This window comes from Lactuca saligna, chromosome 9 (genome assembly GCF_052625555.1).
Source record: "Lactuca saligna cultivar CGN05327 chromosome 9, ASM5262555v1, whole genome shotgun sequence".
In the NCBI taxonomy this organism is placed as follows: Eukaryota; Viridiplantae; Streptophyta; class Magnoliopsida; order Asterales; family Asteraceae; genus Lactuca; species Lactuca saligna.
In genome coordinates this window covers 152,330,075-152,354,514 of record NC_136425.1, presented here as the reverse complement: position 1 = coordinate 152,354,514, position 24,440 = coordinate 152,330,075, and the positions used below count along the sequence as shown (strand labels likewise).

General features: G+C 40.7%; 1 protein-coding gene across 1 annotated transcript; it reads left to right on the top strand.

The window, feature by feature from the left end:
• Positions 1 to 21,564: 21,564 nt before the first annotated feature.
• On the top strand, positions 21,565 to 23,869 carry LOC145015644 (indole-3-acetic acid-amido synthetase GH3.5-like). The gene is made up of 3 exons (XM_078974116.1): positions 21,565 to 21,997; positions 22,091 to 23,004; positions 23,104 to 23,869. The coding sequence occupies exons 1-3, from the start codon at positions 21,678 to 21,680 to the stop codon at positions 23,691 to 23,693; spliced, it is 1,824 nt and encodes a 607-aa protein (XP_078830242.1). The 5' UTR covers positions 21,565 to 21,677; the 3' UTR covers positions 23,694 to 23,869.
• Positions 23,870 to 24,440: the final 571 nt, after the last annotated feature.

Below are 24,440 nucleotides of genomic sequence, written 5' to 3'. Positions count from 1 at the left end.
TGAACCTTGGGCCCAACTTGCCCCGCTTCCTGAATCGAATGACACCTTTCCAAGGCGACACTTTCAGGAGGACCATATCCCCGACTTGGAACTCCAAGTCGGATCGACGTCTATCGGCGTAGCTTTTCTGTCGACTCTGTGCAGTCTGAAGTCTGCTCCGAACCTGCTGGATCCTCTCGGTCGTCTCTAGCACCACCTCGGTGCTTCCCATGACTCTCTGGCCAACCTCCCCCCAACATATCGGGGTTCTGCACTTCCGCCCATACAACATCTTGAACGGTGGTCGGTCAATGCTCGCGTGATAACTGTTGTTGTAGGAGAACTCAGCCAAGGGAAGATAGGTATCCCAGCTACCACCGAAATCCAACACACACGCCCGCAACATGTCCTCCAAGGTCTGGATGGTCCGCTCACTCTGACCATCTGTCTGCGGGTGAAAGGCGGTGCTAAAATGCAGACGAGTGCCCAACTCATCATGGAATTTCTTCCAAAATCTGGAAGTAAAACGCACATCCCTGTCTGGGATCACCGATACTGGCACCCCATGCCGTGCCACAATCTCCCTGATATAGATGTCGGCCAATTTTTCGGCCGATATGCTCTCCTGAATTGGAATAAAGTGAGCACTCTTGGTCAATCTATCCACAATGACCCAAATCGAATCCACTCCACGTGCGGTCCTGGGAAGCTTTGTGATAAAATCCATCGTGATATCTTCCCATTTCCACAGTGGAATGTCCAACGGCTGCATCTTGCCATGCGGTCTCTGATGTTCGGCCTTGACCTTCCTGCAGGTCAAACACCGCTCGACGTACCATGCCACATCCCGCTTCATGCAAGGCCACCAGTAATCTGGACGAAGATCCCTATACATCTTCGTCGCCCCGGGATGAATAGAAAATCGGGACTTGTGCGCCTCCTCCATCAAAATCTGACGCACGCCACCATGATACGGCACCCACACCCTACGGTGCAGTGTCAAAAGTCCTCGGCCATCATAATCAAAGGAGGAAACCTGACCCACCACATGCTCGCTCTTCTGATGCTCATCCTTGATAGCCTCCTGTTGAGCCTCCCGAATCTGCTCCAACAGGGGGGTCACCACGGTCATCCTCAAACAAGCGTCCCTGATCGGCACCGTCTTGCGGCTAAGCGCATCGGCCACCACATTGGCCTTCCCCGGGTGGTAAAGGATCTCGCAATCATAATCCTTCACCACGTCCAACCACCGACGTTGCCTCATGTTCAGATTCGACTGGTCCATGAGGTACCTCAAACTCTTGTGGTCCGTGTAGATGGTACACCGAACCCCGTAGAGGTAATGTCGCCAAATCTTGAGGGCAAAGACCACCGCCCCCAACTCCAAATCGTGCATCGGGTAATTTGCCTCGTGAGGCTTGAGCTGCCGTGAAGCGTAGGCAATGACATGCCCTCTCTGCATCAGAACTGCGCCCAACCCTGAAATGGACGCATCGCAGTAAACCACAAAATCCTCAACGCCCTCAGGCAGGGCTAGGATCGGCGCCTCACACAATTTCTGTCTCAGCATCTCAAACGCAGCCTGCTGCTCGGGTCCCCACCGAAAGACCACGGCTTTCTTCGTCAGTCGCGTCAGGGGTACGGCTATCTTGGAGAAATCTTGGATAAACCTCCGATAGTAGCCTGCCAATCCCAGGAAGCTCCGAATCTCAGATGGAGACTTCGGGACCCCCCATCTCATCACGGCTTCGACCTTGGCCGGATCAACCAGAATCCCATTCTGGTTGACTAGGTGCCCAAGGAATTGCACCTCACGCAACCAAAACTCACACTTGGAGAACTTGGCATACAAGCTCTCCCTCCTCAGGGTCTCCAATACCTCCCTCAGATGCTCCTCGTGTTCCTCCCGAGTCTTGGAATAGACCAAGATATCATCGATAAAGACTATCACAGACCGATCCAGCATCGGTCTACACACGCGGTTCATGAGGTCCATGAACGCGGCAGGAGCATTGGTGAGCCCAAACGGCATCACCACGAACTCGTAATGACCATAGCGCGTCCGAAACGCAGTCTTCTGCATATCCTCCTCCCTGACCCTCATCTGATGATAACCCGAACGCAAGTCAATCTTGGAGAACCAAGATGCTCCCTGAAGCTGGTCAAATAGGTCATCAATCCTCGGAAGCGGGTATCGGTTCTTCACCGTTACCTTGTTCAGCTCCTGATAATCTATACACATCCGATGCGACCCGTCCTTCTTCCTTACAAACAGAATTGGGGCTCCTCAGGGTGAACTGCTCGGACGAATAAATCCCTTGTCCAGCAGCTCCTGCAGCTGCGTAGACAACTCCTGCATCTCGGGAGGAGCCAACCGATACGGTGCTTTGGCTATCGGAGCCGCACCGGGAATAAGGTCAATCCTGAACTCCACCTGTCGCTCCGGAGGTATCCCAGGTAGTTCCTCCGGGAAAACATCTGCAAAATCTCGAACCACCGGGACCTCGCTCACGGTCGCCTTACCCGCCTCCCGGGTATCCATCACATACGCGACATATCCCGCGCATCCCTGCTGAAGATAGCGCCTAGCCCTCGCTGCAGAACATACAGTGGGTCCACACTGCGGCCGCTCGCCATGAATCACTAACTCTCCCCAGCTTGGGGTCCTGACTCGCACTAGCTGCTGCGCGCAATCTATCACTGCCCCATTAGGGCTCAACCAATCCATACCAATAATCACCTTGCTTCCACGCAATGGGATGGGAACCAAGTCTACTAGGTAACGCTCCTCAAACAGTCGCAGAACACAATCTCGAAACACCATCGATGCTCGCACCGATCGATCGTCAGCAATCTCTACCTCTAACGGGCAATCTAACTCGCCCGAGGTCTCATGAAACCTCTTGCTAAGAGCAAGAGAAACGAACGATCGGGATGCACCCGAGTTGAACAATACCTGAACCGGGATACCGTTCACATGAAACGATCCTAATACACATGTATACACACGGAGCACATATCAATATCATAACAACATAAAACAAAAGATAGAAGGAAAGAATCGTACCCGTCACCACATCGGGCGCGGCGCGTGCCTCCTCTGTAGTCAGCTGGAATGCCCGGCTCCTCACCACCGGAGCCTCTGCCTTGCCCTGACGGCCATCCGTGATCCGCAGGGTCGTTGGAGCTGGCGCCTTCACTGGCACTGAAACTGTCAACATGGGGCAATTGGCCTTCTTGTGGCCCCTCTGGTTGCAATGGAAACACAGCAACTCTGATGTCTGAATAACTGTCGTAGGAGCAGTGCAATCCCTGCTGATATGCCCAAACTTGCCGCACTTGTAGCAGCCTGACGATCCCATCCTGCACGCCCCCTCGTGCGGCCTGCCGCACCTCCTGCAGCGGCTCGGTCCCGACTGGCCTTTCGGCCTCCCATCTAATCCCTTGGGCTTCTTCCCCGAAGCCCCTGCTTCCTGACCGTCCTCAAGTTTCCGTTTCCGGATGTGCTCCAAATCTATCTCTCTCTCCCTAGCCCTGGCAATCATGGAGTCCAGGGTGGGGCAAGCCGAGAAGCTAACATGCTCCCGGATGTCAGCTCGTAGCATATCATGGTAACGAGTCCTCCTCATATCCTCGTCACCGGCATACTGGGGCACCAATAAAGCCCTCTCCCAAAACTTGGTGGTGATCTCCGCCACGGTCTCTGTCGTCTGCCTCATGTCTAGAAACTCCCTGGCCAGCTGCTGAAGCTCGACCGCCGGTGCAAACTCTGCTCTGAACCTAGTCACAAAGTCCGACCAGGTCATTGCCTCGATAGCCGAGGCTCCCAACGAGTCACCCACTGACTCCCACCAATCCCGGGCTCGGTCCCGTAAACATCCTGCTGCGTACCTCACCTTCGACCCCTCGGGGCAGAAGCTAGTCAACTGGGCAGACTCGATATCTGCAATCCACTGCCTGGCGACAATGGGGTCCTTCACCCCATGGAAATACGGTGCGCCACTGCCCCTGAAGTCCTTGAAGGACAGTGTGCGAGATCCTGACTGGCTAGAGGCCAAGTCGCTCCTAAATGCCCGTAGGCGATCCTCCATCAACTCCATGATCCCTTCCTTGATCGACCCAAAGAGGATGGGGGTCGACTCAAGGATGCCCCTGGTGATCTCTGACGTGATGAACTCACGTAGCCTCTCATCAATCGGCTCGGTGCCTGATCCCGAACCTGACCCCTCTCCTGACCCGCCATATGTCGGTCTCGGTCGAAGTACCACCATTCTGCAAATCATCATAATAATCATTAGTGATACTGCTACTTTCTGAGGGATCTCAACTACTTACAGATTCCTTGGTCTCGTCTTGGCCTTCCTCGGCTCAGGTACGGATCCTCTGCTTTCAGTAGTACGGGCCCATACTACCTTCCACATCTATCCGTGCCTTCTCCGAGGAATTCCTCGACTCCACCAGATCCCCTTTACTACTGCTACTCTCTGTTATTCTCATCCTAGGCTTGCCCTAGGGAAAACTCAAGTTCAACACGACTGGTCCTCAGCTGCTGTAGATCTCCTCATAGTGCCAGTTAGCCACCACCTAAACACCATCACATGGGACGAGGATTAGATAATCCTTCAAGTAAAAGATCCGTCCCTACAACGGTTGGACTCAAACAAGAGCTGCGCAATAGGGCCAGTTCCAATACTTTGGGATTATTCAACCCTGATTACATGTGGTGTGACGTGTTTACCTAGTGGCTAACTCCCATTACTCAGAACCCCACCAAGCACGAAGCAAGCAGCATTCGGATAAGGGGAAACAGACTCAAGCCAAAACTATCCTTATAACAAGAAACGACACTTAACATAGGATGCTAAGCTCATACTATCAGGCATAACCTAAACAGGCTATCCTACTGTTGTCTACTCAATTCTAGCATGCAATGTTCATAAAGCTGTAACACATAAGCAGGAACATAAGGCATCACTCCTAGATCCTTAGCCCTATTCTAGCATGCAGTTCTACGTAAGCTGATAAACATAACATAAGCTTGTCTGGGTACTATGGGGAATACTTACTTGAGCTCGGCCGGTTGCGCACGTCACACACTTCGCTCTTTCTTATGACTCTTTTCCAAGTTTTAGAGAACATTTTCTTTCGAAAAAATTTTCAATCCCTCGATTTGAGTTCAGACACCCCCGAAGGCGTGTCCGAATCCCTCAAACCAGGGCTCTGATACCAACTTGTAACGACCCAATTTTTACGTCCGAAAATTTCATTTTTAAAATATTACTTTAGAAAACATTAATAAATAAAAACATTGTTGATCACACCATAACACATCGCAACCATGTTTTAAAAGGTCAAACCATACATCCCATCAAAATATCAGAGTACAATCCCAGTGACTCTCGTAAATGCGGAAGACAGAGTGTGTGCATTACGTGCCGCTACCGCGCCGGCTTCTTCCCCTTCGGTGCAGAGGTACCTGAAAACAAAACTGTAAACGTAAGCACAAAGCTTAGTGAGTTCCCCCAACGTACCACATACCATACAAACACATAACATAAATACTGCCAGGCTATTCTGGGGTGCCTGACTACCCGGTACGGCCATTCTGGGGTGCCGACCTACCCATACGGCCATTCTGGGGTGCCGTCCTACCCGTGTCAAGCCATTCTGGGGTGCTGACTACCCATGTCAAGCCATTCTGGGGTGCTGACTACCCATCGGTCCTAACAACCGATCCTCGGGGACTGGTCCCCTCCCGCTACCTCTATCGCATAACATAACAGGCCAACATACAAGCATACCATCACATACAGTCAGATGTTTCTGGGGTGTCTGACTACCCTGCGGTCCTAACAACCGAACTCTACTACTATTGCATATAACGTATCATGAGAGCATATAACATAACAGGTAATAGCAAACCTAGATGATATCACAAAGACAATCATCTATCATACGTCCCTTACTGGTGGGCCGGCATTGTGGCCTTAGGCCCACCACTACTGGAAGGTAACTCACCTCAAAGTAGCTGCTGAACTGATCGGGAACTAACTGACTGCTGCTGCTCCGGGAGTCCTCCGGCTGCAATTCCCACAACATACTCAATCAAACACTGCTAACTGTCCTTTAGGTAAAATGACCATTTTACCCCCGGTCTAGCTCTAAGTCAATGTTAGAGTCAACTTTCAGTTGACCCGACTCGCCGAGTTGGCTCTCCAACTCGTCGAGTCCCTATCAGACGATTGTCCGGAGTCCCTGTTTCTACTCGTCGAGTTAGGCTATGACTCGACGAGTTCATCTTCTAGACTGACGTTCAACATCTTCATCCTACTCGCCGAGTTGTATGAACAACTCGTCGAGTTCATCTTCATCCGAAGAACACTTTATGCTAAGACTTGCCGAGTTGTATGAACAACTCGCCGAGTCTGTTCTTGATCTATGAAGATTGCCTTGGACTCGTCGAGTCAGGGCATTGACTCGCCGAGTCCTAACATGGGTGAGTTCAGCTCCCAACTCACCGAGTCACCCCCTGTGACTCACGGCTCAACTCGATACATCATGAAGGGACCAACTCGGTGACTCGCGACCAGACTCGCCGAGTCACCTATACGACTCGCCGAGTCGTCGCCATGCATCCACCAAATACACCGATTTACCCGATTTCAGTCCATGCCATTCATAGATCTGGACTTCTAGGACACCAATCACACGTAAAGTTTCCAACTTTACGTGTGGATACTCACTAATATGGATTTTAGGGTTCAAAATGCCTCAAAAGGGTAGATCTAGGATGAACAAGCCACATGGGGCCATAAAGCTAACAGATCTGAGCTCCTGGAGCTCAATCTTGCCTAGATCTAAAGGCCAATCCACTTATTACGAAACATTAAGCACAAACAAGCTTGAGGAATTGCTCAAGAGTGTCTTAAATGAAATCTTAAGCATAGAAACAGGGGGAAAACGAGATATACCTCAATGAAACAGCTGAAAAACACAATGATGCTTGGATGGCTCTCCTTCCTCTTGATCTCCTTCCCCTTCTTGCCTCAAAACCTTCAAGAATGCACACAAGAGCCTCAAATTCACAAGAACAAGCTTAGGACGAGTTAGGACGGGGGTTGGGAGCTCTGGGGGTGAATGGGGGCTGGCAAGGGGCAGATATGGGGTTTAAATAGGGTGCAAACCCCTGAAACTTAGGGTTTCATCCAACAGCGGTGACTCGCCGAGTCCAGGATATGGACTCGCCGAGTCGCCAACTTAAATGTGTCCTGCGTCTCGTCCCTACTCAGCGAGTCGGACCTAGTGACTCGCCGAGTCCAAGGCTAAAATAGGGCAATACTCAAATAAAATTCACATACCGGAAACCAGTTGCTACACGTCAAAGTCACCAAGACTAGACAACAATCTCACAAAATTCTCCATTGAAACTTTATTACTAAAACAATTTCATGGTGATGAAGTATCAAATTCAAGATACACTCCTTGAACATCTTCCTTGCATTAAAGTTCTTAACTCACATATAGATTTTATCGACAACTTCCACTATGGAAATATTTCCATATTCTCATATGACCATCAATTTCGAACACGAATCATCTCCACTCCGAATTATGTCAATATGGTCAGTCCAAATACTATAATATTTCAATATATTGAATTTCTTATGTTGAAACATTTCAAAACCATATTCATATATGTCCAAAATTAAGTTTTATTGAATCCTTCAATCTAAACTTTTAGATTTGAAATGAAGTATGAGTTCCCTCTTCCCTAAGCTTATCATAGTGAAACAATTCCAAACTTTTCAACTTGCAAATTTGAAAAACTTTGTTTCCTACGAATCGCATTGCCAACTTGCAATACTTAGCATAACAATTACGCTTCTACTAGCATAACAATTATGCTTCTATCTACATAAAAATTATACTCCCACTAGCTTTGACATGTACCCAGATATCAACTAGACTTCTAGAAATTAATACTTTTGACTTTCTTACTAAAGTTCAGGTCTATGATATGTGGTGCTTCGATAAGTCTTTATCTAGAATTCTCAAGCTCATACACCTACATTAGATATCATATGTGTGTGTTTAAACCCATTCAAAACTTACAGTTATAAGTTCTGAACATTCAAACTATTTCTTGCCATTTCTCACAATTCAAACTTTGAAAAGGGATGTCGTAATCATATGCGAATTTGAGAACGTAATTTCATAACTGCTAACCATAATGATATTAATCAGATTTAAAATCTACTAGAGAAAGGGTTTCCTCATAATCATTTTCATGAATTATAGAGAAACCTTTTTCAACCTAGATCTTATGGTGTATACATTCCTATCCATGTGAATTTATCAATTCCAACCTATACTCATAAGATAAGGTAGATGACTAAACCAAAATCAAATGTTGTTTCATGGACTGAACTTTGCTCATTCTTAATTTCTCGCCTTCTGGTAGCATAAGGGCCTACCATGTTGTTTAAGCAGGTCACTTCCATTGACCAATATACTATCACTGACCAACGTACTCTGCCTTTTACAATCGTAATCATTGCCAACTCAACTAGAAGATGCACAGAAACAAGAATGTGTCAACTTAACACGATAGGTTATCAACCTTAAGTCGTGTGCTAGTGATAACATAAAGGTTTATTCTCAATTGACTCCTGAAACTCTTCATAACCAATAAGACTCCCACTGAATTCTTGATATATAAGTTTTTCTCTCAATGAGCATTCCTTGACAAGCAAAAACAAATATTCAAAACTTAGTGTGGACTCTTGTCAAGAAAACACTTAATTGAATTGGTCATAGTTCATCTTTGTTTTTAAATCCAAAAACATCACAACTACCAATTCAAAATACTCTAGAGTATGAAACATTATTACTTTATATTTTATGAGGTGTTATAAACCTACTTAGTATGAAATAAGCTTCAAGATACGATTTGTATTTAGTAGAGTATGACTCTAAAACTAGATTGGAAAATGAAATATGACTCATCTCTCGATTAAACCATTTCAACAATATTTAATTCCTCTTCTTAGTCATACAAATACACTAAGATGTCCTTAGAGGATCGATTGTGACATAATTCCACAATCATTAAGATGATCATAAAACATAATACTAAAGTACTCTCCTTTCTTTCAGATTGGAGAAACCATTATCTCTCTGCCTAATATATTCTTCTTATTCATTCTATTACACTTTGAAAACCTTTTCAAAGTGTTAGAACTCTGCATAACCTTATAAAACCAACCATGTTCACTAAATCATCGGTAAGCATGATGAATAGAGTTATCGTTCTTTGTGGTGGATCTAAATATTCCATATCAATTTTAGTCATATCAGCTGCAGGAGCTGCTAGGCAAGCAGTTCATCCGTCCGAGCAGTTCTCTGTGGGGAGCGTCGATTCTTTTTGTCAAGAAGAAGGATGGTTCGCACTGGATGTGCATTGATTATAGGGAGCTGAACAAGTTAACAATGAAGAACCATTATCCCCTTCCTTGGATTGATGATATCTTTGATCAATTGTAGGGAGCATCTTGGTTTTTCAAGATAGATATGAGGTCTGGGTACCATTAGGTCAGGGTGAAAGAGGAGGACGTGGAGAATACCACGTTCCAGACTCATTATGTGCATTACGAGTTCTTGGTGATGCCTTTCGGGATCACCAATGCCCCTGTAGTATTTATGGATTTGATGAATTAGGTATGCAGGCCGATGCTCAATCGATCGGTCATCGTGTTTATTGATGATATCGTGGTGTATTCCAAGACCAGAGAACAGCATGATGAGCATATTCACGAGCTTCTAGGGGTTTTGAGGCAAGAATGGTTTTGGTTGCGAGAGGTTCAGTTCCTTAGACACCTTGTTAACCAAGATGAGATTTTGGTCGATCCAGCCAAAATCGACGCGGTGATGTAGTGGGAGGTTCCAAAATCTCCCTCGGATATCAGGAGTTTCTTGGGGTTCACAGGGTACTACCGGAGATTTATTCAGGATTTCTCCAAGATTTCAGTACCCATTACTCTTCTGACGAGGAAGGGGTGGATTTCTGGTGGGGCTCTGAGCAGCAGTCAGCGTTTGAGACCCTTCGACAGAGACTTTGTGATCCCCAGTCTTGACTCTTCCAGGGGGAGTTGACGATTTTGTAGTTTTTTGTGATGTGTCCATCACCGGATTGGGAGCAATCCTCATGCAGAGAGGACGAGTGATAGTTTATGTGTCATTAATTTTTGTAGAAACTGGGCACGAGACTGCATTTCAGTACATCTTATCATCTGCAGACCGACGACCAGAGGGAGCGGACCATTCAGACCTTTAAGGATATGTTGTGTGCCTGCGTCATTGATTTTGGTGGGAGTTGGGAATCCTACCTACCCCTTGTGGAGTTCTCCTACAATACAAGCTTTCATTCCAGCATTGGTGTTCCACCTTTTAAGTCGTTGTATGGGCGGAGATGGCGTACTCCGGTCTATTGGGGTGAGATTGGTCACCGGGTCATCGGTCGAACCAAGGTGGTTCTACAGACTACAAAGATGATTCAGCAGATCAGGCAGCGATTGCAGACTGCTCAAAGTCGATAGAAAAGTTATGTTGACCAGCATCGATCTATGTTGGAGTATCAGGTTGGTGACACGGTGTTACTAAAGGTCTCACCTTGGAAGGGTGTGAACTGCTTCAGGAATATGGGAAAGTTGGGTCCCAGATACATTGGTCCATTTCGGATTATTGTCAGGGTTGGCAAGGTGGCGTATAGATTGGATCTTCCGGAGGAGCTCAGTCAAATCCATAACACTTTCCATGTTTCGTAGTTGTGGAAGTGCGTATTGGATGAGTATGTAGTTGTGTCACTAGATGACATTCAAGTGGATGAGCGCCTGAATTTTGTTAAGAGACCCGTAGCTATTTTGGAGAGAAAGGTGAAGGTTTTAAGGAGCAAGTAAGTACCTTTGGTGACGTTACAATGGCAACATTGGAAGGGATCCGAATGGACCTGGGAGCCGGAGGCTGAGATGCGGGAGCATTATCCGGATTTGTTCATTCCAGCAGGCTTCGAGGATGAAGTCTAGTTCGAGTGGGGGAGAGTTTTAACATCTCAATCTTCAGGTATGAATTTAAAGCTTTATATATATATATATATATATATATATATATATATATATATATATATATATATATATAGAGAGAGAGAGAGAGAGAGAGGATGGTTCAATTGAGAAAAAAAAATTGAGAATCGGGGAATCATTCTCAGTCAATCATTTATTTTTGCCGTAAAAGCCTCCAACCTACCGGCGGAAATGGGAAAGGAATGCACATGTGTTTTCCAACAAAACATGTTTCCTTAAACTATGCTAAGCATTACCTTAATATATACAAAAACATAGTTTTTTTGTTTTTGTAATTTTTAAAAAGCTATTTTTATCGAAAAATGATTTTAAATATACCAAAATTAATGATTTTTTATTCTCTACAAATAGACATTCATATTGATATAGTTTTAAGATAAAATAAAAAAATTATATTTTCAACTATCATTATTCATAAATAAATTAAATGAATCAGGTTTTTACTACAGTACATTCGTTATTCAATTATGAATAAAAACTTTGATTAATTTTTTTTATAATTTAAGTATCATTCATATATGAATATAGCAAATACTAAACATAGTATATTCATATTTAAATATTAGACGATGCATTCACTTGTGAATATTACATAGTATGTTCACTTCTGAATGTTAGATGGTATATTCACTTATGAATATTAGATGATATTTTTATATGTGAATATTATATAGTATTACATGTTATATCACATGAGAATAGTACATAGTATATTCACTTGTGAATATTATACGTATATTCACTTATGAATATTAGTTGGTATATTCATATGTGAATATTGCACATTATATTCATATATGAATATTACAAGGTGTTTTCAGAAATATATATAACTTTTATATGTTATTCACATATGAATAAAATACAAACTTGCATATTTGTTTTGTGTTTTATTAATCATATATTGATTCAGGTGAAAAAACATATTCATATGTGAATATAACATGGTAATTTAGTTTATGCATTTCATCAAACAGTTGGAGCGCATACAAGTTAACTTTTTTTAAAAATGTGATAAATATGATACTTTGACTATTTAAATCTTACAAAATAGTAGATTGGTAGAGAAATATATGAAAATTTTCAAACAAAAAATGATTTTATCTTTTTCTAACCTTAATTTCGATGTTTTATTTGATGAACGATGTTGAATGAATGATACGAATTGAATTTTTTGTTGATTATCGATGATGTTGTTCTAATGATGTTGGGAGTATAATTAATCGTAGATGTTGAAGATATGTTCATATTGAAGCAGAATTGAAGGTTGGATTGAAAGAGCAAAAAACAAATGAATTTCAACCATCATTTAATTCTCTACACTTACGTATTTATCATTAAAGGCTATTATATCATATTTACAAGTTTGCCACCGTATCCTTTATGTTTAGAGGCTAATTAAATGAGTGGCTGAGAATGATTCCTCCATTCTCAACCTTTTTTATTTTCTCAACTGAACCCACCCCTCTCTCTCTTTCTCTCTCTCTCTCTCTCTCTATATATATATATATATATATATATATATATATATATATATATATATATTCAAGGCAACTCGACGAGTTTGGAGGAGTCGACTCGTCGTGCAGAGTTATGATGACCGTGCATTTTTCAAGATTTACACAACCAGTTGGAAGTTCCCAACTCGACGAGTTGAAGGCTGAATATGAAACCCTAATTTTTAAGGTTTTGCACCCTATTTAAAGACCTTATGACTCATTGTTGGCATCACTTATCATCCCCTCAGTCCAGAGAAACCCTAATTTGTGCCTCATCTCTCATTTTAAGTGTGTGTGAGCTTGGATTGTGATTTTTGATGCTTATTTGGAAGGAACATGAAGCTTGAAAAGGGTTGATTCATATGAAGGCTTTAGATACGGGATTTTCATTGTTGTTGCAGCTATTTTGAGGTATAAAGTTGATATATTGATCATCCCTTTTGAACGTTTACAACTATTATTAGCTTATTTTGGGACCATTCTTGGATTTGAGCATGTTATGAAGCTATGAATTTAAATCTCGACATCTCATGGCCTCCATGGACTTAAAGTCGCCAACTTTATCAAGTCTTGGCCCTCCTTCATGCCATAAGTCCCTAAGTAACCTTTGTTTTAGTGTTTTTGCCTCTTTATGCTATGCATGGACGTAAAGTTAGAAACTTTATGCGGTATTTCAGTTCTAAGGGACCGGGTCTATGCTTTCTGGCACTAGATTCATTTGGAAATTGGCTGAATGATTTAAGACTAGGAGAACTCGACGAGTTTCCTAGACAACTCGGTGAGTTGAATCGAGTTTTTCATTTTCTAGATACTGTAGAAACTCAACGAGTTGTTCTAACAACTCGATGAGTTGGTTCAGGTCTTTCTTGTTTTTCTGAGTACTAAAGGAACTCGACAAGTCGATAGATGCACTCGACAAGGTGGGTCAACATGGACTGTTGACCTTGGCTATTAACCTTGACTGTTGAATTTAATTTTGGCCATGATTGACCAAGATTGACCTTGAGGGTATTTTGGGTTTTTAATGGAATTAGTCTCATGGTGGTTGTAGGCAGTTGAGTTCGGAGCTATGATTTGAGAGTTGGATCTTGTCAGTTTAGCACTACTTGTGAGGTGAGTCTTCCTTACTATACTTTTGGGTCAAAGGCAGAAAGGTCGGCCCATTAGATTGATATCCCAGTAGTTATTGATATGCCGAGTATGAATTAGACATGCATGCTAGTTTGATATGCTAGTCTAGTAGATCTGTAGGACTACCTGTGATATTGTCTAATTATATTTATGTGTATTTATCTGTTACATTTCGACATGTTGTGTGGGTTGGGTTAAGGTTGTACTGCTCTGTGTGGTAGCCAACAAACCCTAAAATATGCTAGATATGAGTTGACGGCCAGGGAGGCATGTCATACTCATACTGAGGACTCATAAGCATTATAGATATGAGTTGAGGGTCGTCCAGGGTATTTCCGACGCGTACTGAGGGCAAATCATTTATATTCTAGTCTGAGGACTGAGGACGCAAGCCAGACATAAAATGTGAGCCCGAGGGCAAGCAAGACTTATGATGTGGGCTCGAAAGAAAGCCAGATATGTGATGAGGGGCAAGGAGGGCATGCTAGACTCATATTGTGGGCTCAAGGGTAATCCATTATATAAAGTTGTGGACCCATTACATGCTGATATTATGTTTATTATTTGTATGTATTGGTATTTTGGGGGAACTCACTAAGCTTTGGCTTACAGTTGTGGATTTTGTTTCAGGTACTTCGGATGGTCGCGGGAAGGCGAAGGCTTGATCGTGCACCTCCTTGTATTTTATGTCATGATTTTTGGGATTACTCTGATCATAAACTATTTTGAAAACAATTTATAGTAAATTGTGGTTTTTGGATGTTTTAAAAAGTTTAAATTTTTTATGAATTTTATGGATGTTACACTTGTGCAGCATTCAACATATATGTTAGATCAATTAGGGTCACGTCGCGGTCCCTCTCATAGAAGTCTGTAATGAACTGACTATATGAGTCAGTAAGCAAAAGTAGAACCAAATATGTAACACCCCGTTCTTTAAGTGTTTAATTATGAGTCCCTGAGATTTAAGAGGAAGAGTAATTCTGGTCCTCTTTCGGGCTGGTGTATGTGTTAGAAGCATTGGGCTTCTTGTCACCCTCGTATGAATGTAAAGTTATTTGAGAGTGGGTTTAGATTAGAGGAGTTGCGGTGTTTTGAAGTTCATCATTGTTTATAGCTCCTTGTGGTATAAGTGGAAAAAGGATCCCATGCATGCATGTAATTTTGAAGGGTGGCTGGGTACGGCCAGCGTAAGAGAGCAATAAGTTGCGGGTGGCCGGGTGAGTACACCCAACGTACCAGGGAGGTACACCCAGCGTACTCTCAAAAACCCCAAACCCTATTTTAGGGTCAGCCACTATATAAGGAACATGTTGGTTCATCCCTCAGCCTCCTTATGCTCATCCTCAACCTCAGAGAAACCCTAGATCTTGTATTCTCTCCATATTTGGGTGTGTTTGACCTTGGAAAGCTCTTGTTGGCAAAAGAAAGGCTTGAAGGAGAAAAGGGAAGTTGTCAAAAAAGAAGAAGAACGTGTGGGGCTTGTAGATCTGAAGAAATACCACCCTTTGGAGCTTGTTTGAGGTATAAAGCTTCTTGCTTGACCTTCATATTGCATAGATTTATGTATTTTGAAGCTTTGTCTCCATTCTTGTCCCAAAAGTCCTCACCTTGTTGCATATTTCGATTTGGTCAAGATTATCTGTCCTTTCAGGCCTTTGGAGAGGTCTTGAGTGATAAAAATGAGGTCCAAAGGGTTGTAGTTGTTCCATGTATGAGATATATAGGTCTTAATGGATTAAGAGCTTAAGGACGTCCCAAGTGATAAAGTCTGAGACTTTATGAATTCTAGTCATATTTGACCTATGGATCTGAAGTTTGGGCTTAAGATCTTAAGCCATTAAGAGGTTAGAAAGACTTAAGGAATCTCACAGTTACGCCCCGCGTAACCTTCGAGTACGCCCCGCGTAGCGGGCCAGTTCCCCGTTTTCTTTTGGTGATCATTGCAGTACGCCCAGCATACTCCTCCTGTGGACTTTAATTTTGGGCATTTTGAGTTTGGGCCATTTGTGGGTTGTTGGTGTTTAGGCCAAGTCTGGAAGTTATAAATAGAGTATTTTGGGCCCAATTAATGTTATGGACATTGGATCTAGGCCCATTTGGTGAGGTGGGCCCAATTTGGTAAATTAGGCCAATGTTGGACCTTGGGTGAGATTTGGACTTTGGTCTTGGCCCGATAAGTGGAAGTATGACTGACCTAATGCTTATTTTGTTATGATGGTTAGTTCGGGATTTGCGGTGAGTTGGTGGTTCGAGAGTCTGCTTCTTCCGTTCAGAGTATCGGCATTTGCGAGGTGAGTTATCCTCACTATATCGACAGGGTCTAAGGCACCAAGGTCGGCCCTTTATTGGATTGAGATTTGGATATTGTTGTTATGTTATTGCTTTGATATGTCTGCCTCCTAGTAGCTAGGATGGTATATGCTAGAGACCTGGTTAAGGTCGGTTTCCCGATATGTAAAGTGATGCTATGCTAGTGACCGGTTAGGTCGGTAACCTGGTTAGGATAATGATATGTTATGTGATCTGCTTGATCGGTTTGTTGACTATGAACTGTTATATGATTGTATGTTATGTGCACATGGTTGTTTGGACTGGAGTTGGGTTGAGGCGGGTCCTGCTTTGTGCTGTAGGCCAAGATACCCAGGGCGGACCGGTTGTTCCGAAGGCCCAGCGAGCGGTCCGGATAGGCTGTAGTCCCCACGAGGGCGGACTAGACGTGCCGAGGCTCGGAGAGTGGACCAGGCTGACTGAAGGCCCGATGCGGGCGGACCAGTCATACTGTAGACTCAGAGAGTGGACCAGGTGGGTTGAAGGCCCGGTGCGGGTGAACCAACCACACTGTAGACTCGAAGGACATGACTAGACCCAGAAGGTGGACTGAAGGCCAATACGACGGACCAGTCACACAGTAGACCCGATATGCATGGTTGTTCTATGTTCTGTTATGTTATGTATGCTTTTTATGTTGGGCCGGAAAGCAATATGTTATGGGCCGGAAGGCAATATGTTTTGGACCGGAAGGTCGTAGCCTGGAAGGGCGTATATGTGGTTGATATTTTGGGGGTATCTCACTAAGCTTTCGGGCTTACAGTTGTGGTTTAATGTTTTCCAGGTTCTTCAGGAGGCTGTGGCAAGGCAAAGGCGTGATCGTACCGCTCCTCATGTTTATGTTTATGATATGGACCTGGGAATACTCTGATAATAAATATATTGAAAACCTTTTTTGTAATAACGTTATTAAAATGGATTGTTTTAAAAAGTTTAAATTATGTTGAAATTTTTGGTCGTTACAAAATCAATGGTTAGCTCCTTATGAAAACGACACCTAACATCCCAATCTGTCCATGTGGGATTTCATTTTTACAACATGCGTACATACATACTTTCCATCTTGATGTTTACATGCTAATAGGGCTTGAGTAATTTCGTACTTTTCAACTTGAAGAAGACATGACTTATGGAGAGTTACTGGAAGAGGTGGAGAAAAAGTTAGAGAAGCGTGACTTCCAGTTCCACCATTGTTTGAAGAAGGGAACATTCTTTCACCTTGATCAACATGTGGAAGATCATCTTCAGATAGATAAGGAAAAATAGTTCCAGAAGAACGCGGAAGACCATTGTTGTCTGAACTTGGCATCTATAATAGGAGAAAAGAGAATTAAAGTTAGTTGATTTTAATCCTTAATTATTAACTCAAAATTTTAAATTATGGCTAGGATCCATATTTTCGATTCAAATTCAGAAGAGGGATGTGGTAGTCAAATTCGAATCTATTTTAGGTAGGTAAGGCATTTACCAATTTCAATCTTATGAAACTCCTAGATCTTTTAATATTCATTGAACTATTCAATGGCATGTTTAATCTCGATTATGCTCTTACTTTGTGATTGAGATGTCGATGATCACAAACAAGATGTGAATAACCATACAAATCAGCTTGGTACTCTCGATATCATTTATCATCTAAAATTAACGTGTCGGTTAACCACACGTGCTCCATTAATTCAATGATAATTTACGAGACACCCATTGCCAACAATATTAGTCTCATATTAGTGTGTCGGTTAACCAGACACGCTCTACTAACGCCCAATAAAGTGCAATGTGTAATTTCATGGGTTAGCATCAAATTCATATTTTTCCTAACGTAACTAAGAGTGAGATTTTTTAGAAAAGTGATTTAGTTATTTTATAATTCATTATACTTATTAATGAGAATTATTTTGTGTCATACCAAACTCGTTCGTCTAATGACCATCCACCATACAATAGAGCGGTGGGTAAGAATACCCAATGATGGTCATTTTATAGGCCGCTTCCTTAAACTCTCCTTATATTATAACTTCGTGAATAAGGTATACTAGCGATGCAACTGACTTTTCTTATATGTATATATTAAACTATTAATTATATATATAGTATTAGGTAAATTTTAAACATTTTAAAATTTCAAGGGTTTAATCTTTTAATAAATTAATATTTTAATTTAATTAAATTTAAACCATATACGGATTTATTAATTATCCTTTAATTAATCATTAAATTAAATTATTAACAAACTCCATAAGAATGTAATTTAAGGTTTACATTTTAATTTCAAAAATTAAACCTTTTAATTTAAATTTCAAACAACCCTAAAATTGACTTTAATTAATAATCAAATTAATTATTTAGTAACTAATTATGAATATATCATTAATTAAACAATTAATTAAATTATTAATCATATCCATAAGGATAATTATAATCAAATAAAATCAACATTATCCAATTCATAATTATCTCCTAACATTTATGTCATATTTAATTATTTAACATTACCAAAAATCGGATTATAGCATATTTAATAAAAGATAATTACCAAATATTAACAAAATAAATCAAGTTAGGGGAGAAAATCTGAAATCAAGATCTGACGCATAAACTCGTTGAGTTGGAGGACCAACTAGCCGAGTTGCAGTCCAACACATCGAGTTCGAAGAACAACTCAACGAGTTTCAAGAACCGAATGACGATCCTATTTTCTCCTCCGTGTTCAAGTTCATATTAGTATCAATTCAATAGAAAAATAAACATTGGTTTTGATATCGCTGATGGGTTTTGAGCAAAACATATAATCCTATGTGTGCATTCAACTCTAATTGAAGATCTACGTTTTTTCTAATTGAACATATAATAATGAACAACAAAGTATAAACCCTAGATCCTTAGTGTCTAATTGAACATATAATAATGAACAACAAAGTAAAACATATCTTTAAGATTGTTATTGTAAACAATCTTGAATCCTTGCTTGAAAGAACTTTGGTAGCAAGTGCAATAAGTGTCGCGCCTCTAATGGTTTACAAACAGACTCAAGCAACTAAGAAATACTATATAGAGAAAGAGAGAATAATGGAAGATAAATTTCGGCCCTTAGGCTCTTGGAGGAGTCATTGCCGAAATTTAACCCTAATGAGGATTTATATAGGTTTTAGGAAGGTATTGGATAAAGCAGCTGTATCAAATACAACCATAATCCCTTAACTTCCTCCCTAAGGCATCCAAGACACCCTTAGAGCCCAAGGAAACCTTAGGAGCATCTAGAATTCGTTCCCCCTACTATAGGAAGGTTTCAGAATTGCTCAATGCTCAACTATTGAACATTATCACCTTTATTCCCCACAATTTTAATTAATTCTTTTAATCCCAAAATTAATTTCTGATTAAATATTAATTAAAAAAATATGATTTCTAATTAATATATTTTTTCCATAATACATTAATAAATCATTTATTTTGATTTCTAATTAATTTATTAACCAAGTAATAAATTAATAAATCATTCTTCTCTTTCCAACAGTTATCATATTCAATTGCTAGGTTTGAAGGCAACACAAAGGATTGTACTGCTACCAATTCCAGTTTATACCAATTATAGTTAGGGCGTAGACAAATAATCCAACAAGTATGTCGATGGAACAACTAAAAACGGATGAGTTCTTGACAGAAACAAGAAACAATATCTGGAGAATGGAAATGAGTTTCAGGTGGGATTATTAGGGTCAAGATTGTGATTGCATTATAAACCAATGGTGATGAAGATGTGGTGATTGAAAAGCACAAGCAGACATAGTTATGTGTTGAAGACTAACTGGAATGAGTTTATGAAAGAGAACAAAAAGGATTTGAAGCCACATTTAAGGATTTGATTCCACTAAATAGATTGGATAGCTTATTACAAGCCCGTACTTCACACGACTTTCGTTGCAGATCCAGATTCAATCCATTCACAACCTCCCATTTCTCAGCTGCGACAGACTTGCTCCGTCACTGTTCAAGTACAGCTCCCTACGATGAAGCACCGACATGGCATCTGGTCCGGCGATTCATAAGAGAAAAAGAAGGTGGAAAGATCGATCGATTTTTTAGAGATAGTGGGTAATTGGATTTCACTGGGAGGAACGCACCATGTTTGGGAAAAAGAAAACCTAATTTTATTGTGGGTTTCGTAACATTGCATAGGTGGCATTGACAAAATAAAATAATAAAATGTCAAATAAATTAAAGAAAACTCGATGACTCCTTCATAGCTCTTAACGGTGTAATTTAAAATAAATATGCAAGTTTACCGATGACTCCTTCATAGTTCTTAATAGTGTAATTTAAAACAAATATGCAACTTTATTGACATGTTAGCGCAGAAAAATAATTTTGGTGGTGCCTAATTCAAGTTTACTGACCTGTCTTTCATATACTAGAATAATGTGGAATTTTAATGAATGCATTGGATATGATCTAACCATTTCATATTTTTTCGATCCATCCATTTGATGGGTTCATTTTGATTTAAGCTTTAAATTTCATCCATTTAACCTCTTGACTGAAAAAAACAACTTTTTCTGAATGTAGTTATACTTTACTTAAATAGTCAAAACTATGACATATGTCAATATGTCACCGTTTTAGAAAAAGAAAAAGAAGAAAATATATTATTTTTAATTTAGAATACGAATCCGAAAAGATGATGTGTATGAAATTGAATCGTATAGGGGTGAAATATATAAAGGCCAGGTTGGCAATGAGAAACTCATGTATTAACCGAAACATATTACCATTAAATAACGTCTCAACCTAACAATATATTAGCATGCCAGCTGTCACCCCCTAATTAGGGAAACCTCCACTATGGCATGCATACACCCCCGTTAGGTCATCATACATAATTACCGATTTACCAATAATTATCATATCATTTATATTAAAAAGTTTATTTTAATCGATTTATAAATTTTAATGTTGCATTCTAATATAAGCAATGTTGCATTAAAACAAAAGCCAATAAACCACCAATAACAATGGTTGTGATTTTTACCAATTAACGTTCATGTAATTTGAAATATGTATTTTAGACCAAATTTTATTTAAATATTGTGAATTTATCACATTAACATATAACTTGTATAGACCACTTACCAAAAAAAACATTATATTAATCTATATAATTTTGTGTCATTTAAATTCCGTTTCTTTAAATAGTCTAATTATATTTCCTTAAATAAGATGTCTATCTTATGTTGTATTTTATAGGATTTTTGTGTTTAATATAAGAGTTTTGTGTAGTATTGAAAAAAAATTAAAAAAATATTTAAGGTTTGTTTTGTTTAGTATAAAATAGGCGCAAAATTAATAGTAATTTGTTTATAATTTATAAATGGTCTATAACATTTGTACTAATATTTGTTAAAAATGTAAGAGAAAAATAGGGTAAAACAATGTGCCCTAAAGGTTGTACTATTATTGCCTTGTTCTTTTTCTATATATATCACACCATCGATGTTCTTTTCTCCCCACACCACTGCCACAATCTTTCTCTCCCTCTCTAACCTTTTTGTTTCTCTCTCTACACACGCCACCCTAAACTAAAAAACGACCACCGTCTGCCACCATGCCGGAAGCACCAAAGAATGAACCCACCACCGACTACACCCTAACTGAAAAAAACAAGAAATCTCTTCAGTTCATAGAAGATGTCACCTCTAACCCCGACGATATCCAGCAACATGTCCTCTCCGATATCCTCACCCAAAATGCCACCGTCGAATACCTCCACCGCCATGGACTTTCCGGCCAAACCGACCGGAAAACGTTTAAAAAACTCATACCAGTCATCAGCTACGAAGACCTTGAACCTGATATCACACGTATTGCTAATGGAGACAAATCCCCCATCCTCTCTTCTCACCCCATTTCCGAATTCTTAACAAGGTATTATACAATTATACAATCATACAATTATACGTGTTCATGTTATATGTATAGATATTTGTATTCATGATGTGGGTTTTTGAAATGGTGTAGTTCAGGGACATCTGGAGGTGAGAGGAAGCTGATGCCCACCATTGAAGCTGAACTTGAAAGAAGATCGTTGTTATACAGTCTTTTAATGCCGGTGATGAACCAGTTTGTACCCGGTTTAGACAAAGGAAAAGGAATGTATTTTTTGTTTGTTAAATCGGAAGCTAAAACCCCGGGCGGGTTAGTAGCCCGACCCGTTTTAACAAGTTACTACAAAAGCAACCATTTTAAAGAACGCCCATTCGACCCGTATACAAACTACACAAGCCCTAATGAAACCATTTTATGCCAAGATTCATATCAAAGCATGTACTCTCAACTACTTTGTGGGTTGTGTTTAAACCAAGAAGTTTTACGGGTCGGAGCGGTTTTCGCTTCCGGGTTCATTCGTGCGATCCGTTTCTTGGAGAAACATTGGACGCTTTTATGTAACGATATACGAACCGGATCAGTAAACGCACTGATTACTGACCCGGTTGTAAGAGAAGTTGTGCTTCGAGTTTTGAAGCAAGATCCGAATCCGGATCTTGCTGACTTTATCGAACATGAATGTTCGAAAAAGTCATGGCAGGGTATTATTACCCGTCTATGGCCAAACACTAAATATGTGGATGTTATTGTAACCGGAACCATGTCACAATACATTCCAACCCTCGATTACTATAGTAATGGCCTCCCTCTTGTTTGTACGATGTATGCATCATCGGAATGTTACTTCGGTGTCAATCTTAACCCTCTTTGTAAACCTAGCGAGGTTTCTTACACTCTCATCCCCACCATGGCTTACTTCGAGTTCTTACCAGTTGGTGTCAATGATCAAGAACATAAACAAGAAGAAGAACGACAACAAGAACTCGTGGATCTTTCCGACGTGAAACTAGGTCAAGATTACGAACTCGTGGTCACCACATACGCCGGTGAGTTTTTTATAAAAATGTGAGCTTGAATCTTGAATCTTGATGATTGATTAAAGTGATAAAGTCTAAAGATAATCTTGATTTTCCGATGATGATCAGGGCTTTACAGGTATAGAGTAGGCGATGTGCTACGAGTTGCAGGTTTCAAGAACAAAGCACCACAATTCAGTTTCATATGTCGGAAGAATGTGGCGTTAAGTATCGATGCAGACAAAACAGACGAAGTCGAACTACACCAAGCAGTTGAAAAAGCATCGAATCATTTAACTCCATTCGACGCAACCCTGATCGAGTACACAAGCTTCGCCGACACCACCACCATCCCCGGCCACTACGTGATCTTCTGGGAGGTGAGTTTAAACGGGTCAACCACCGTTGTTCCACCGTCGGCGTTTGAAAACTGCTGTATCACCATTGAAGAGTCGTTGAATAGCGTTTACAGGCAAGGACGAACTTCGGATAAGTCAATCGGACCACTGGAGATTAGGATTGTTGAGAATGGGACGTTTGATAAGCTCATGGATTACGCTATCAGTTTAGGTGCGTCGATTAACCAGTATAAAACTCCCCGGTGTGTGAAATTTGCGCCGATTGTGGAGCTGTTGACGACGAGGGTGGTGGCGAGTTACTTCAGTCCGAAGTGTCCGAAATGGGTTCCGGGACATAAGCAATGGAACAGCGTAAATTAAGAGTGTAGGTAGGAAGTGGAGATGATAATGATGATGATGATGATGGAGAAGAAAGAAGATGAAGTATTAATTATGTGTATAAAAAGATGATCGATGGTGGTTTTGAAGTTGTTTAATTTGTGGAATTTAATGTAATTGTTTTGTTTAAGGAATTAATTAATGATGTTAGAATCCAATCCAACCAGGAATCCTGCCCACTTAACTTTCATGGGGATATGTTATTAATATTTCCTAGGAAAGCAAACTACCTTTTCTTCAATTCTACTTATGTCTTATTTTTCCAGAAATAGTTATTTAATTCATTTAATGAACAATTATGAACGGTTATTCTTTCTGTTTAAAATTAAAATTCAAAAAGAAAGAGTTTGAAAACAGAATTCAAAACAATTATGAAATAGTGTAAGTAGTCTCTTCGAAATTCAAAACAAAATTCTTTTTGTTCGGGATAATGATTTAGAAGGGTAATAACGTTTTTTGTTTGTCCATTTTAGGTCTCTAACGTATTTGTTGTGCATATTATTATAAATATTTACAAATAATCTTTTTTAACAGGAAGAAACTGGTAAAATGGATTATTTCTAAACGATTATAACAACCTTAATGGTGTAATACACACAAAAAATACATTAGGGATCTAATATAGACAAATGGGAAACGTTATTACTCTCCTAAGGAATCTATCACCACCCCCCTTTCCACAGTTTAGCTCTTACCGGAATGCGATTCAAAAGCACACACCATAAAATT